This window comes from Prionailurus bengalensis, chromosome E4 (genome assembly GCF_016509475.1).
Source record: "Prionailurus bengalensis isolate Pbe53 chromosome E4, Fcat_Pben_1.1_paternal_pri, whole genome shotgun sequence".
Classification (NCBI taxonomy): Eukaryota; Metazoa; Chordata; class Mammalia; order Carnivora; family Felidae; genus Prionailurus; species Prionailurus bengalensis.
Window position 1 is genome coordinate 67667265 of NC_057360.1, and position 15096 is coordinate 67682360.

Here is a 15096-nt window from a genome sequence, read left to right on the forward strand (position 1 = left end):
TGGGGGGTGTGGGTGAGTAGGTACTGGTCACTTTATAGAGGGAATAGGGTGTGGTGGTAAAAACAAGTTTGATTAGTTCCTGTTTGGAAATTTTGTATTTGTTTTGCTTGCCCTGGGTATTGTCATATTGCAGAATGTACAGCAATAGGACATTCATGAGTCACTGTGAAATGTGATTTGCTTTGTAAATTTATAGACATCTGACATGTTGTTAGATTATCATACTTTGTGTTGATAGAATGTTTATATCCTATTCATATAATTAGCAATCTTCTAAAAAGTTTGTTCACAGCTAAAATGATCGAGGCAAGAGAGCTTCATGCTACAGATTTAGTGTTAGCTTCCCTTGAATTTGGACTAGACTGTTCTGGATGGTCTCAGCGATTTGAAGACACACTTTCAGTCCCAAATTTGCATGTGATGTGAACGTGGAATTTGCCTCGTAGAGTGAAGAGGTTCTAGCAGCCTTATTAGCTCTGTGTTTCTCTACTAATACATTGTAGTGTGAACCAGAGTGTATTGTGTAACAACATGGTATCCTTGCCCCTGGATGGAGAACCTAGATTGTGTAAATACCTTTCCAAAATCTTTGCGACAGAATATCATTCACCAAGAACACTGCTTTGAAAGTTTAAAATCAGCATTCCGTAGGGACTGGTTTTTAAGCAGTTTACATTTAGCCGATAAAAAACATTCTTTGCTGCAAAGTATCTTCAGAATTTGGATTTATCTTTACTAGAAACACTTAAATTTGGTGTATAGGGTTTGCCAATCATGCTTTTCCAGGCTCACTGCCTAAGTGAATTCACAGAATATGCCCTTAGGCATGCTATTCTTTTTCTCTTTGATCAAGTGAGGGAAACAGTATTTCTCTATTCTTACATACATTTCTAGGGTAGTGATCATTGTTTTCAAGTCCTTTTTTAGCTTATTGATATTCTGCTGTTTATATAATCTGTGTCACTTGGATTCAGTTTTTCCGTTTTAAAATGAAGAGAATCATGCTCTCCAAACCCTTCTCTGGAATGTGTTAAAAATGAATTAAGTGCTGGTAAAAAAATGCTTTTGAGTTGTTTGGAAGAAATACTGAAATTCTGCCTCACATTTATAAATACATATTAAGACTTCTGGAATTCTTTCATTATAAAGAACAATTATAGGGAAATTTTTAAATGTGTGTACTTGTGAGTAGTGACTATAAAAACAGTTGTTTTGTGTACATTTTTGTTTTTATTCTAGAACAGATTTGATTTCATAACTAACCAAAAACATACATAGCAAATCTGTCAGTTCACTAGTAACATGAAACCCAGGATGGGTATTAAAGATTAAGAAACAAGAAGATTTAAACAACAACAACATGGGTGCCTGGGTGGCTCAGCCAGTTAAGCATCCAGTTCTTGATTTCAGCTCAGGTCGTGATCTCACGATTTGTGGGATCGAGCCCCATGTCGAGCTCTGCGCTGACAGCTCAGAGCCTGGAGCCTGCTTGGGATCCTCTGTCTCCCTCTCTCTCTGCCCCTCCCCCCCCCCCCAAATAAATAAACATTAAAAAAAAAAAGAAGAAGGAAGTGGGGAAAAGAACTAGAAAAGGAACAAATTAAAGCCAATAAGATACATCCTATATAAGACATGCAATTAATTCAAATATTTATTGAACACCTCCTATATGCCAGGTATAGTTCTAGGTGTAGGACATTACATTGAACTAAACTGACAAAAATCTGTTTCCTGGTGGACTTGATATTCCCATGGAAAGATATCAACAGTAAAGAAATGCGTTGTACACCAGGCGGTGAGAAGAGTGGTGGAGAAAAAATAAAACAGGACAGAATGTCAGAAGAGGACAGTGGGTGTGTTCATAAAGGATTGTCGGGGAGCGCCTGCTCTGTAAGGTGACATTTAGGCAAAGACATGAAGCAAAGTGTGCAGTTATCGTGGGAAAGAGTGTTCTAGTCAGAACGATACATGCAAGGCCCTCGCAAAGGAGTAGTTCGAGTTTGTTTTTGAGAAACAGAAGGAGGAGGCCTGTGCCCCTGCCCCCCTTCTCAGAACTAAGTGGGGAGGTTGGTAAGAGATGGAAAAGAAGCTGAGGGGTTTATCTGGCAGAGTAAATGGGGCCTTTAGACCATTGTAAGGACTTTGGTTCCACTTGGAGTGATACGGGAAGCCTTTGGGAGGGGAGTGACATGATCTGATTAAAAGGATCACCCTGCTGCTGAGTTGAGAAGACTGTAGAGAGTTACAAAGGGCCGAGGAATGGAGCCAGTTAAATGACATTTGCAACAGTCCAGGTCAGGTATCACTTGGATCTGATTGATAGCTGTCAAATTAATGAGAAATGGATTCTACACGTATTTCGAAGGTAAAAAAGACTTTGCCAACTGAATGGACATGTGGGGCATTAGCAAAAGGAATCAAGGATCATTAGGAATTTTGAGTCCAAATATTTCCAGCTGGAGTTGTTTATTGAGATGAGGAAGAGTGGGAAGGACAGATGGAGGGGGAGTGAGGGTGAAGGTAAATTGATTTTAGACACCTGAGCTTGCAGCACCCGTTAGACATGCAGGCAATGTGTCAGGTAAGCATTTAGATACAGGAGTCTGGAGTTTGAGGCAGTCTTCTCAGCTGGCCTCTCTCTGGGGATAGAAATTTGTGAATTGGGGCACCTGGGTGGCTCCGTTGCTTAAGTGTCCGACTCTTGATTTTGGCTCAGGTCATGATCTTAAAGTTCCTGGTTTTGAGCCTCCCCACTGTCAACGTGGAGCCTGCTTGGCTCCTCTCTCCTCTCTCTCTCTAAGAAATAAAAACTTTAAAAAAAAAAAGATCCATTAATCAATAGTGTTAGATATAATTTAAAACCAAAAGATTAGATTTGCTCATTTAGCAGGTTGGTGTAGCTAGAGAAGGGAAGAGTATGCCCTGGGATGCTCCAGTGTTTAAGGTTCAGGGAGAAAAGAAAAAACTGACAAAGGAGACTGAGGTTGAATCCAGAGAGGGGTCCCAAAAGTCACCTTCTGTTGCTAAGTCAAGTAGAGGACGAGGGTCCTAAGTCCACCCGATGGGTGTACTTAGCGTGGAGCACAGTGGTGACCCTGACCAGCGTTTTCTGTGGAGAGGTAGTGGTGAAAGTGTGATCAGGGCACTGCAGAGAAAAGTGGAGGATCTGGAGGTGGGGAGCCTGGACTGCCCTTTGAAAAAGTTGTAAGGGGGAACAGAGACATGGGAAGCTGGTAGAGGATACGGGGTCAAGAGCAGATATCTTAGATGAGAAATACTGTAGTATGTTTTCATGCTGATGGGCATCGGCCAGAGGAGGAGTGTGCGGTGTAGATGATGCAAGGGGAAAGAGGATAGTTGCCTGAATAATGCTCTTGAGAAGGCAGCGAGAGTGGGATTTTGTGCTCAAGTGGAGGGGTTGGAAGTATATTATGATAGGAGGGAAGGCAGACTCTTTGTGGGAGCAGACACAGGAGGTGCGAAGGTATGCAGTCTGGGGGGACCTCGTAGCAGTTTTCTTCTGATTGTTCCCACTGCCATCATCAGAGTGGAGGCACAGTCCGTGAGGGTGGAGAGGACTTGAAGACGCTGTGTAGGAGATGCTGGGTTTGGGAAGCGGGTTTGCTACACCGAGGGTCCAGTTGAGGTTGGTGCTTAGGAGTGTAAAGTGAGGTCAGTGAGCATGATTGTTTTCCTTACACCAGCTTGGACGGCACAGAGACAGAAGAGGTTAAGATGTGATTTTGAAGCTGTTGCTCATGCTGGATATTGTAGGAAGCGTATAGAAATCCACCTCTGTGGAACACATATAATAAACATATAAGAACAAACTCATATATAGGATTGTTGATACAACGCAAGATGAATTCCTATAAAAAAGAAAAGGGGAAGCATTTTCTACATACCAGACATTATGTTAGAAGCTATAGGGGCCTTAAAATTCATTCATCCATTCACCTATTTATTGGGTACTGAAATATGTGCTATACATTGTGCCAAGTGCTGGGGATATAGTGGGGAACAAGCCAGAAGGGGTCCCTGCCCTCATAAAGCTTACGCCGTTACTCTAGCCTATTCGAGGGTGGAGTTGACAAATGTTCAGCAAGAAAAAAAAAAAAGCCAGTTATTCAAAGTGTGATCCCATACTGATAATAGGTATTCAGGGAAGGATCAGGTCAGTGCAGGCTTAAATGTAGGTGTGAGAACGTAAGTCCACAAACCATCATCCAGAAGTTTGTTTTTTGCTTTGAGTAAGATATTGTAGATTGGCTTACTTCCACTGTGATGTTTAGAGTGGTGCTCCTTAATCAGGCACATTAATACTTCCGCATTGAAATGTATGACGATTCACAAAAATTGTGGTGATTAAGGCCAAAGTGGATCCAGATCAGGTCTGATCAGGTTTTGTCACTAGTGAGTTTATGAATAAGCTTGTGGTCCTCAGAGTTAAATTCCAGGCTTGTGAACCATCGTGGAAAAGATAGGACTTTGTACTTCTAGAGGGAAAGCAAGCACAGGGCACAGAAACAGAAATGATCATGACTTGTTAGGGACAGTAAGGAAAACTGAGTGGACTAAATCACTGGGATAGGCAGGTTTGAATAGTTAGAGCCCGATTATGAAAGGTCTCGAAGCTCTTGTGAAGTGTTAATCTTTGAGGTGGTAGACCGCAAGAATTGTCCCAGGGAGCTGATTGGAAGGTTCCCCTTGCAGCCACTTTTGTGAATGAATAGAGTGGGAACAAACTGAAGAGGTCAGTCAGTTGGCCAGTATTTGTTGAGTGCTGAAAATGTTGTGCTCCTGCTGTTACTAGTAGTAATTAATTGTTGGCACCTTCTTTTGAACCCTTGCTGTGTTCTCAGGCACTGGGCTGTGCATTTGACTTGCATTTCTGGTAGGAGTTGTGAAATTGTTCTGTGATCTTCATCCTTGAGAATCTTACAATCTTGTTGGAAAGAAAAGTCTTAAGCGCCTAGTTTAAACTGTGAAATATTCTACTTTATCAATGGAATGTTCTAATGAATAGGGTGTTCTCTTTTTCAGATACTTGTTCTGGATCTTGAGTTGGCTGTGTGCATATATATAGTCTGTCAATCCTCAAAAGTAGTGAATTGTTTTGGCTTTGTATTCATTAGCCTTCTGATTATATGGTAATCTGGTTCCCTGAGGCTCACTATTTCTGAGAAGGGGGTTGCCCTGGGTAGAGTATTCAGATTCTCAGGTAAGGTGTACATCTGTTGTAAAATAATAATTTGGCACGCTGATTGAAACATTTTATGCATTTGGAAAAAATATTTTATGGGTTTGGGGAATTAAGGCATGCCACCTGACTGTTTGCTAGTGGGAAAACTTGTAAAATTAAATATCTGGTTTTCAAAGTTTTTATAACAATTGTTATAAATCATTTGTATCATTGTTTGTTTAATGTTTGTCTTTGTCACTAGAGTATAAGGTTTGTAAATTTAGGAGCTGGATCTGTTCTCCTGAGCACTGTATTTCCAGGTTATTGCACAATGCCCCACAATGCTCCACATGATAGGAGCTCAGAAATATTTTGAATGAATGAATGAGTGAATGAATTCAGAGCTGAATTGTACACCAGCAGCAAAGATAATTCCAACCTAAGAGTCCTGACCCTTTGCAAAGCCTAAAACCTTGCAAAAGGTTGGAGCACTCAGACCACGACGTGTAGCACAATAGCTTGTATGTGATGCCTGTGGAATAATAAGCTTATTCTAAAATTTTAAATTTATAAATCAATTTACATGTATTTGGTACTGCATTTTGGTTAGTCTTAATTGTGATTTGGGCTTCTTCCTGACCTCCTCGTCCCTCCTCCCCTTTTACCCATTTTTCACGTTAATTGATAGTTGCCTCTATTCTGATGAATTTTTGTTGTGGTCTGTCCTGCAGAGAAAGAGATGCTGGTTGCAAGTTTTGGAGATCCCTGTTTTTTATGGAACACAGTTCTGTAAACTTTTCATAAGCTTCCTTGGCAATAACATACACTTGTGATGGACCCTAGAAATACTGCTATGTTAGGATTGGGTTCTGACTCCGAAGGATTTTCAAGGAAGAGTCCCTCTGCCGTCGGTGCTGGCACAGTGGTCAGCAAGAGAGAAGGAGAGCTAGAGAACAACGCGAAAGAGGAAGAGGACCTTCGCAAGTGGAATCGGGAAAGAAACAGTGAAGCAGGGAAAGAGGATGGTCTGACTGATGCACAGCAACAGTTTTCAGTGAAAGAAACAAACTTTTCAGAGGGAAACTTGAAATTGAAAATTGGCCTTCAGGCTAAGAGAACTAAAAAACCTCCAAAGAACTTGGAGAACTATGTGTGTCGACCTGCCATAAAAACAACCATCAAGCACCCAAGGAAAGCACTTAAAAGCGGGAAGATGACTGATGAGAAGAATGAGCACTGTCCTTCAAAACGGGTGAGTACCGCTCCCAGCCATCCGTGGTCTGCGACACGACCTGGATTCCTCCACCCTCCACACACGTATCACAGGAAGTTTGATCTTCATCTCTGTCTTCATTACCAAATAGTCTGTTTTGCTTGACTGAAATAGGCTGCGAGACTTGTGAGGGATGTGAATGATAGTGTAACTGTTTGTATTTGTAGGGCAAATGTTGTAAATTGGGCGCACCCATACCGTTACTCCTGCAGGGCTTAGTGGAAAGTGTATTGGGTTTGCATTTAGGGAACCTAGATTTGAATCTTGCCTTCCTGTTTTTCTAACAGTGTGACTATAGACAGATTAACAGGGAAGGAATCGAGGTTCAGTGCTGTTAAATGATTCCAATACTGCCTACCTATATGCCCACGTGCATATTTAAATGTTACGCATACGTAAGTAAAACAATAGATCTAGGTAGAGAGAATTGGTTTAAGATTTTGGAATAATCCCGGCTGTGTGAAGTAACTTGATTTTCACTGTTAATTTCTTAACATCAAATTCACGTGCTTCCTACATGTTACCAGAAGCCATAATGATTCAGGCTTTTTGTTCTTCTCCGAATTGCTATGGCATCCAGAAGTTTTTAATCGTTGCTATGTATTCTTCAAAGATCACAGACACCTAAGGTAGCTTGGGATATTTTGTTGATAAAATCAACTGTGAATGAGTTAAGATTATAAGCCAGGAAAAAAAATGGGTATTGTACCAATTCTTGAAAAAAAATGAACCGGATGAATCTTAGCTAAGTTGATTAACCTGTCCTGAGCCTTATTTTTCTCATCTCTGAAATGAAAATATTATCTGTTCCTTCTGACCTCAAGGATTTTCATAAGGTTGATTGAAAAAGATTTTTATCTAGACCTTTTTATTTGAAACAGTGTTAGAGTTTATCTGGTGCAGCTGACTTGTAAAAGTCTCCGGGATGATTGTCTTGAGTAATCTTTCTATAGTTTGTTTTGTTTTGTTTAACAGTACATGCTAATGATGAGGTTTTGTACTGAGGTGACTTCGCCCACAGTATGTGTTTACTCTCAACATACGGGGAGTTTATATCCACATATCTTATTTGTAGTAGAATATAGTCTGTGGTTTCTGAGGGAAGGTAGCAGAGCTGCTAGTGAAGGGTAGGTGTTTATTTTTCCGACAGTTACTTGAGCATAGGATGTTGAATATATTCGTAACCTCTGAATTAGTTCTTCAGAAGTAGTGGAAGGAGCATGGGTTATGAACTCAGAACCTAATTTTAATCCTGGCTTAAAAACTATGCACAGGCAGTTGGCTTTCTCTTACTCAGCCCAGGTCTTCTCAATTATAATGTGGGATTAGGAATGCCTAGCTTAAATGATTATATAAAGAATTGAATTTCTATAAAGAATCTAGCATGTGGTAGTTCTTGGGAATATTCTCTTTTCCTTTTTACAGCCTAATGTAGGAGTTCACAACCCTTGATCCCTGGGAGGGTGTGTTGGGTGTGTGTCACTGCCCTCACAACGCGACAGTCTGTGCAGAATTTTGTGTGTGTCTGGGTGCATTTTTGCGTGGCTCTTGCCAGCTTTGTAGACCGTTCGTGACTCTGAAAAGATGAGGCATCCTTGGCCAAGGAGGGAATGGACTTTTATGAGATCTTTGGTAGTCTTAAGAAAGCTTGAGGGCTTTGCTTTATTTATTTATTATTTTTTTTTTTTTTGCTTTTTTTTTTTTTAATTTTTTTTTTTTTTTTTAACGTTTATTCATTTTTGAGACAGAGAGAGACAGAGCATGAACGGGGGAGGGTCACAGAGAGAGGGAGACACAGAATCCGAAACAGGCTCCGGGCTCTGAGCTGTCAGCACAGAGCCCGACGCGGGGCTCGAACCCACGGACCGTGGGATCATGACCTGAGCCGAAGTCGGATGCTTAACCGACCGAGCCACCCAGGCGCCCCATATTTTTAAAGCAAGGCTTTACCAAACACAACCAAAACATTTACCCCTTGATTCTTCAAAATCAAAAGTCATTGAGCTTTTGTCAGTGCTGCTTATAAAGCAAATATCAGGCTTTACATTTCTAGTAAAAACAAATATAGATCATGTATTTTATCTCTTAAAAGAATTTCATCAGTGTTCAGAGAGCAAAAACAAGACCCTCGGAAAAAATAAGTTACTTGCTGTCATGATTAGTCCTGAATGGTTGTTAACTGTTTATGTAATTTTGTAACTGTTCATGTCATTTTTAGAAGCAAAACCCAAGTTCGGTTCCATGAGTGAAATTTTCCCTTTTCTTGAATGTGTGACATATTGTTAAATTTCTGGTAGTTTACTCATGGACTCTGTTATTTAGAGGGATTCAAATATGTCACTTAGTTTTTAAAAATTTCAATTCCCTGTTTAGGAACTGGCACATTAATAACTGGGGTTTGAAGTTTAGTTCATTCTTTTGAGAAAATATTAGAGGATGATGCTGTAATGCCTTTTATTTAAAGTTTAGTGCAGACCGTAAGGGTCCTAATTTTGTTTTTATTTAATGTATTTTTAACGTATTTATTCAATAGAGTTTTTTAATTTAATACATATTTTTAAGGCTTAATTGACATATCGTGCTGTGGACTTGGTTTGTTTCTAATTAATTCTGAGACTTACCTTCTGTATTCCGTTTTGGCCAAACTGAGCAATTTCATTCTGCCACTGCTACTACTAATTCAGAGTTGGCAGGAATCTAGGAGAATCAAGCACTCTGGTACATGGCTGGTGGAAATTGGTACAGCACGTTTTGAATTGTGCTGCTTTTTTGTTGCTGAGTTTTCGGGGTTCTTTATACATTCTGCAATTAAGACTGGGGAATATTGACTCCCATTCATTCTGTGGGCTGTCTCGTCACTCTTGACAGTGTCCTATGACACACAAACGTTTTCAGTTTTGATGAACTCTAGTTTGTCTGTGTTTTCTTTTATTGCCTGTGCTTTTGGTGTCCTTTCCAAGAAATTGTTGTCAAGTCCAGTGTATTGAAGATCTTCCTCTGTCTTTTTCAGGGTTTTATCATTTTAGCTTCTGTGTTTAAGTCTGAGAGATTTTCACGTATCCTCCTCACCCTGAACTTGCTCTCTGAATTCAGAAACTAATTAAGATAGCAAGGGGTATTTTGGTCATGGGAAGCTGGATAAAAAATGTCCTGTGTAAGAGTGTGGATGTTGGACCAGCAAATATTATTTGATTAGGTAATAGACTGTATGATTCACAGTTTAAAAGACAAAAAAAAAGGAAACAATGAAATACTGTTACCATCATTACCCCCTCTGAGTAAATCTATTTTGGAATCCCCTTCTGGGCCATCTGGTGACTCCTCCCCTCCCCACCCCCCCCCCCCCCCCCCCCCATACTATCTGTGATAACTGATTAAGCAGAATAACCATTTCTCAACCAAAATGAAGAAAACTGATCTATATATTGAATGTATTTTCAGGTTTACATTTACACTTGGAAAATAATACCACAATAACAACTAGTTGTTTTGGGGGGTGCCTGGGTGGCTCAGTGGTAAAGCATCCAACTCTTGATTTCAGCTCAGGTCATGATCTCACAGTTTGTGGGATCGAGCCCTATATCAGGATCTGCACTGACAGCACTGAGCCTACTTGGGATTCTCTCCCTCTCTCTGCCCCTCCCCCACTCACTCTCAAAATAAACTTAAAAAAAAGAAAAAAGAAATAGTTGTTTTGGTACCAAAATTGGTATGAAGAATCTTCAGGGAAATAAATCCCAACATCAGTGTCTTTGGTTTCTCCCACAAATATATTATGTGTATACAAGCAAATACATGTCTCTCCCCCTCCCCCCCCCAATAAAAAATAAATAGTGGCATACCACATACTGTTCCCTGTCATGCTTTTTTCCACTTAGTATATTCTGGAGATACGTGTACTTAGATCTGGTCTGATTTTCCATTTTGTATCATTGATGTTTCTGTTTATCTGCCATTGTGATAGTTTCAATTATTATGTTTGATACCTGGTAGGGCTACTCCTTCATCACTCTTGTTTTAGAGTGCTCCTTGCATGCTTGCCTGTTGATTTGTAAACTTAATGTGATTTTGGGAAAAGCAGATTTTTTTTTCTAGAATTCATCTGGTTAATTATAAAATTTATATTTTGTTCATCTTTCTCTGTGGTTGAACTTGGAACCTAATTGGAAGATGATTTCCTTGAGAAGCTCTGAATTTGCTTTGCCAGGAATTCAGGTGTGTTCCTAACACCTTTCCTGCGGTCCCTACTTTGCCTTGAGGCCACGGCTTGGTGCATTTACCCTCTGAGCAACCATGCCTATTATGGTCAGCCTCATTTTTTCTTCTCATTTGGTATTCTTGGAGATTTTTCTTATGTTCTATGAGGCCGACAGCGCAACAAGCATTACATTTTGTGCTGGGTTAATTTACTTTGTTGCAATAGAAGAATCTTCTATTTAGCCTACCAAGAGGATAGAGTGGAGATCACCTGATTATTTTATAAGTATGTTTGTTATTAATTTTGTAGATTTCCCAGTCTCGTTTTCTCTAGTGGAAAGAGAAATATCCTTTTCAGTCTCCTGTAAAAATTTGGGTTTTGTTGTCTTGCAGCTTCTTGTGGTGTCTGTGTCATTTCGTAAGTTGTCAGAATTCATTCTTCTATAGCAGTGTTTAAGAAAGTGAGAAGAGAGGCAGAAGTCATAATATTTACTTAAATTTATTACACAACTAACTTAAAAGGAGAAGAGGTAATGGCACAATCCTTTCTAGCATTTAAACAAAATTCCGGGGGCACCTGGGTGGCTCAGTCGGTTGAGCAACCTACTCTTGAATTCAGTTCAGGTCATGATCTCACAGTTCATGGGATCGAGCCCCATGTCCGGCTCTTTGCTGACAGTGTGGAACCTGCTTGGGAGTCCCTCTCTCCCTTTGCCCCTCTTCCCTTCTCGTGCTGTCTCTCTCTCAAAATAAATAAATAAACATTAAAAAAATGAAGTTCCAGTTTTGGAGTCGTGCAGTATAGCTACTTATATAGGATTTTAATTCACTAGGAGACTAGGCCGAAAGAAAGTGCTTTTATGACAAATGAAAAATAACCAAAATATGTTTCCTGGAACAGGTGATTAAAACTGAGACTTGTTTGAGCTTAAAAGGATTGGGGATATATAAAACCACTATATATTGATTACAGATTAGGTCACATAGCATTAAACTTTAGTGCGATGTTGACTGACATTTTGTCAGTGAATAGCATATTTGATGTCATTTTAGCCTAGTTGAGTGTTTTTTTTTTTTAATTTTTTAATGTTTATTTGGGGGGTTGGGAGGGCAGAGAGAGAGGGAGACACAGAATCGGAAGCAGGCTCCAGGCTCTGAGCTGTCAGCACACAGCCTAACGCAGGGCTTGAACTCACAAACCGCGAGATCACGACCTGAGCTGAAGTCGGACGTTAAACTGACCACCCAGGCGCCCCCTAGTTGAGTGGATTTAATGAGCTCAGTGGATGATAAATAAAATTTACAGTGCTAATTATAATTTCCCCTCCAAAAGATAGTTTTCTGTTTAGAAAAGAAATGCCTGTGCCAACTTACTAGATTCTTTCGGAAACAGTTCATTGAAGATACAATTTTGAATTTCAGTGAAGTGATTTTTATGGAGAGCTATTAAAACCCACATGAATCCAAGTATTCTAATTAAGTCCTTTTGGTCTGAGATTTTATTAAATTACAGACATAATAGATTAATGTTTCTTTAATAAGAACATGTACAGATAATAATAATAGTATCTCATTTCTTGCTTAGTGTAGCTAATTTGTCTAGCAGTTTTTAAATTGCTGCATACAAATCCCAAATGTTTTGAAATGGAATGTTGAGGAAAAAGGTTTGAAATTACTTAGCCTTTGGTTTTTCTTTCCTTGTCATTTCTGCTAAATAGCAATAGTATGTTGGGCTTTCTTTTTTTTTTTTTTTTTAATTTAAAAAATTTTTTTTTTCAACATTTATTTATTTTTGGGACAGAGAGAGACAGAGCATGAACAGGGGAGGGGCAGAGAGAGGGAGACACAGAATCGGAAACAGGCCCCAGGCTCCGAGCCATCAGCCCAGAGCCCGACGCGGGGCTCTAACTCACGGACCGCGAGATCGTGACCTGGCTGAAGTCGGACGCTTAACCGACTGCGCCACCCAGGCGCCCCTATGTTGGGCTTTCTATAGACTGTAGTTCCTTTAAATTTTGCTCTGTGTTAGATCAGCCTGGTTTTATTTATTTTGTCAAGTTTATTTACTTATTTTGAGAGAGAGTGCATGCACAAGCAGGGGGGAGGGATAGAGAGAGAATGAAGGAGAGAATCCCAAGCAGGCTCCACGATGTCAGCGCGTCAGCATGGAGCCCGATGCAGGGCTCAGTCTCACACACTCTGAGATCATGACCTGAGCCCAAACCAAGAGTCAAACGCTTAACTGACTGAGCCCCCCAGGCGCCCCTAGACCAGCCTGGTTTTAGATAAAATGTGTATATTTTTTAATTGAGATATAATTCAAATACCATGACATGCCCTCTTTTAAAATATACAGTTGAGTGGTTTGTGGTGTATTAGCCACATACAAAGATGTGCAGTCATCAACACTGTCTAATCTCAGAATATCTTCATTACCCTAAATGTGTATTTTTATTGTGTCTATTACACTTTAGATAACTGAGCAAGGGAGTAATATTTTACTTTCCTTACTTATATGTATTCTAATTATTTATATTACTAATATTTATACTTTTCAGAAAAAAGGATCAAGTTTTGTATCCTTTAATTTTGAACAGAATCTCTAGTCTGGCATCAGAGTATTCTCTGATTTATTTACTTCTCCACAAATAAATTGAGTTGCCTATCCTGTGTGGTAAACAAGTTATTATGATGTCGCGTGAGAACTTCCATAATAAAAATACACACAGTATTCAATTCACAGAATCCTTGAGACAAGGTGGGAGCAGCAGAATATTCAGGGAAGCTTTACAGAGGAGTTCATGTTCAGAAGTAGGTGTTGGCATCTTTGTTAGAATTTGCTAGAAAGAAAAGGGCTTTGAGGTCAAAGTAAATAATAAAGGGCAGAGACCTAGTTAGCATGTCTCACAGATCTTTGTTAGCTGTGATATAGGACAAGAATTTGGCAGTCCGGTAGTACAGGTGAGTATTCAGAAAACAGTGGAGGACAAGTGGGGTACTTAGGTAGTCAGCTTTTTCGTGTCGCACTCAAAAACTTGGGGAAACTACATTTTTTGCCTACATTTAAGAAATCTCGAAAAGCATTAAGAAATCTCGAGAAGCTGGTAGCAGTCAGTTAAGCATCTGACTCTTGATTTTGGCTCAAGTTATGGTCTCATGGTTTGTGGGTTTGAGCCCTGTGTTGGGCCCTGGGGTGAGTGTGGAGCCCGCTTGGGATTCTCTCTGCCCCCTTCCCTGCTCTCTCTCTCTAAAGAATTAAAATTTAGGGGCGCCTGGGTGGCGCAGTCGGTTAAGCGTCCTACTTCAGCCAGGTCACGATCTCGCGGTCCGGGAGTTCGAGCCCCGCGTCAGGCTCTGGGCTGATGGCTCGGAGCCTGGAGTCTGTTTCCGATTCTGTGTCTCCCTCTCTCTCTGCCCCTCCCCCTTTCATGCTCTGTCTCTCTCTGTCCCAAAAATAAAAAAAAAAACGTTGAAAAAAAAAAAAGAATTAAAATTTAAAAAAGAAAGAAAGAAGGAAATCTTCGGTTGAAGTTTCTTCTATGTTCTGACTTACAGAGTAGTTAAATTTTGTAACCACGTACCGTTGCTTCTAACATAAAATTTTAAACCAAAAATTGCATGACCATACCCATTTGTTCTTAAGGATTTTTTCTTTTTTTTTTTTTTTTAATTTTTTTTTTCAACATTTTTTTATTTTTGGGACAGAGAGAGACAGAGCATGAACGGGGGAGGGGCAGAGAGAGAGGGAGACACAGAACCTGAAACAGGCTCCAGGCTCCGAGCCATCAGCCCAAAGCCCGACGCGGGGCTCGAACTCACGGACCGCGAGATCGTGACCTGAGCTGAAGTCGGACGCCCAACCGACTGCGCCACCCAGGCGCCCCCAGGATTTTTTCTGTTTTTTAAAGTGACATTTTAACATTTTGTGGTTGTACTTTATATTACTGTTCTTCTGGGGCGCCTGGGTGGCTCAGTTGGTTAAGCGCCTGACTTTGGCTCAGGTCATGATCTCGCGGTCCATGAGTTCGAGGCCCATGTCTGGCTCTGTGCTGACAGCTCAGATCCTGGAGCCTGTTTCAGATTCTGTGTCTCCCTCTCTCTCTGACCCTCCCCCATTCGTGCTCTGTCTCTCTCGGTCTCAAAAATAAATAAACGTTAAAAAAAATTTTTATATTACTGTTCTTAGGAAGAGGAAATATTTTAAAGTTAAAATTGCTTTTTTGGAAAGTTTTTCTATTTGAGAAATTTGGGATTATTTGTCATTATAGTAAGTAGGATAGCTGTAACGTTATACCTTACTGAAGATATACCTGAGTTTTATTTTCCAGATCTATTAATAGTGAACTACCTTGGTCTTCATGCAGGAGTGAAAGTCCAGCAGGAATAACATTGGGGCAGATTGGTGCACCTTCATGAGCACACAGAACTGCGACAGCAGGTGGCA

The 15096-nt window shown here is 40.2% G+C and overlaps 1 protein-coding gene across 1 annotated transcript in view; it reads left to right on the forward strand.

Annotated features, from left to right (window-relative positions):
- Nucleotides 1-15096, forward strand: part of ASH1L (ASH1 like histone lysine methyltransferase) — a 197686-nt gene that overhangs the window by 22864 nt on the left and 159726 nt on the right. The window contains 1 exon segment of the mRNA XM_043568552.1: nt 5914-6434. Coding sequence (XP_043424487.1) covers nt 6015-6434 — 420 coding nt within the window. The 5' untranslated portion in view covers nt 5914-6014.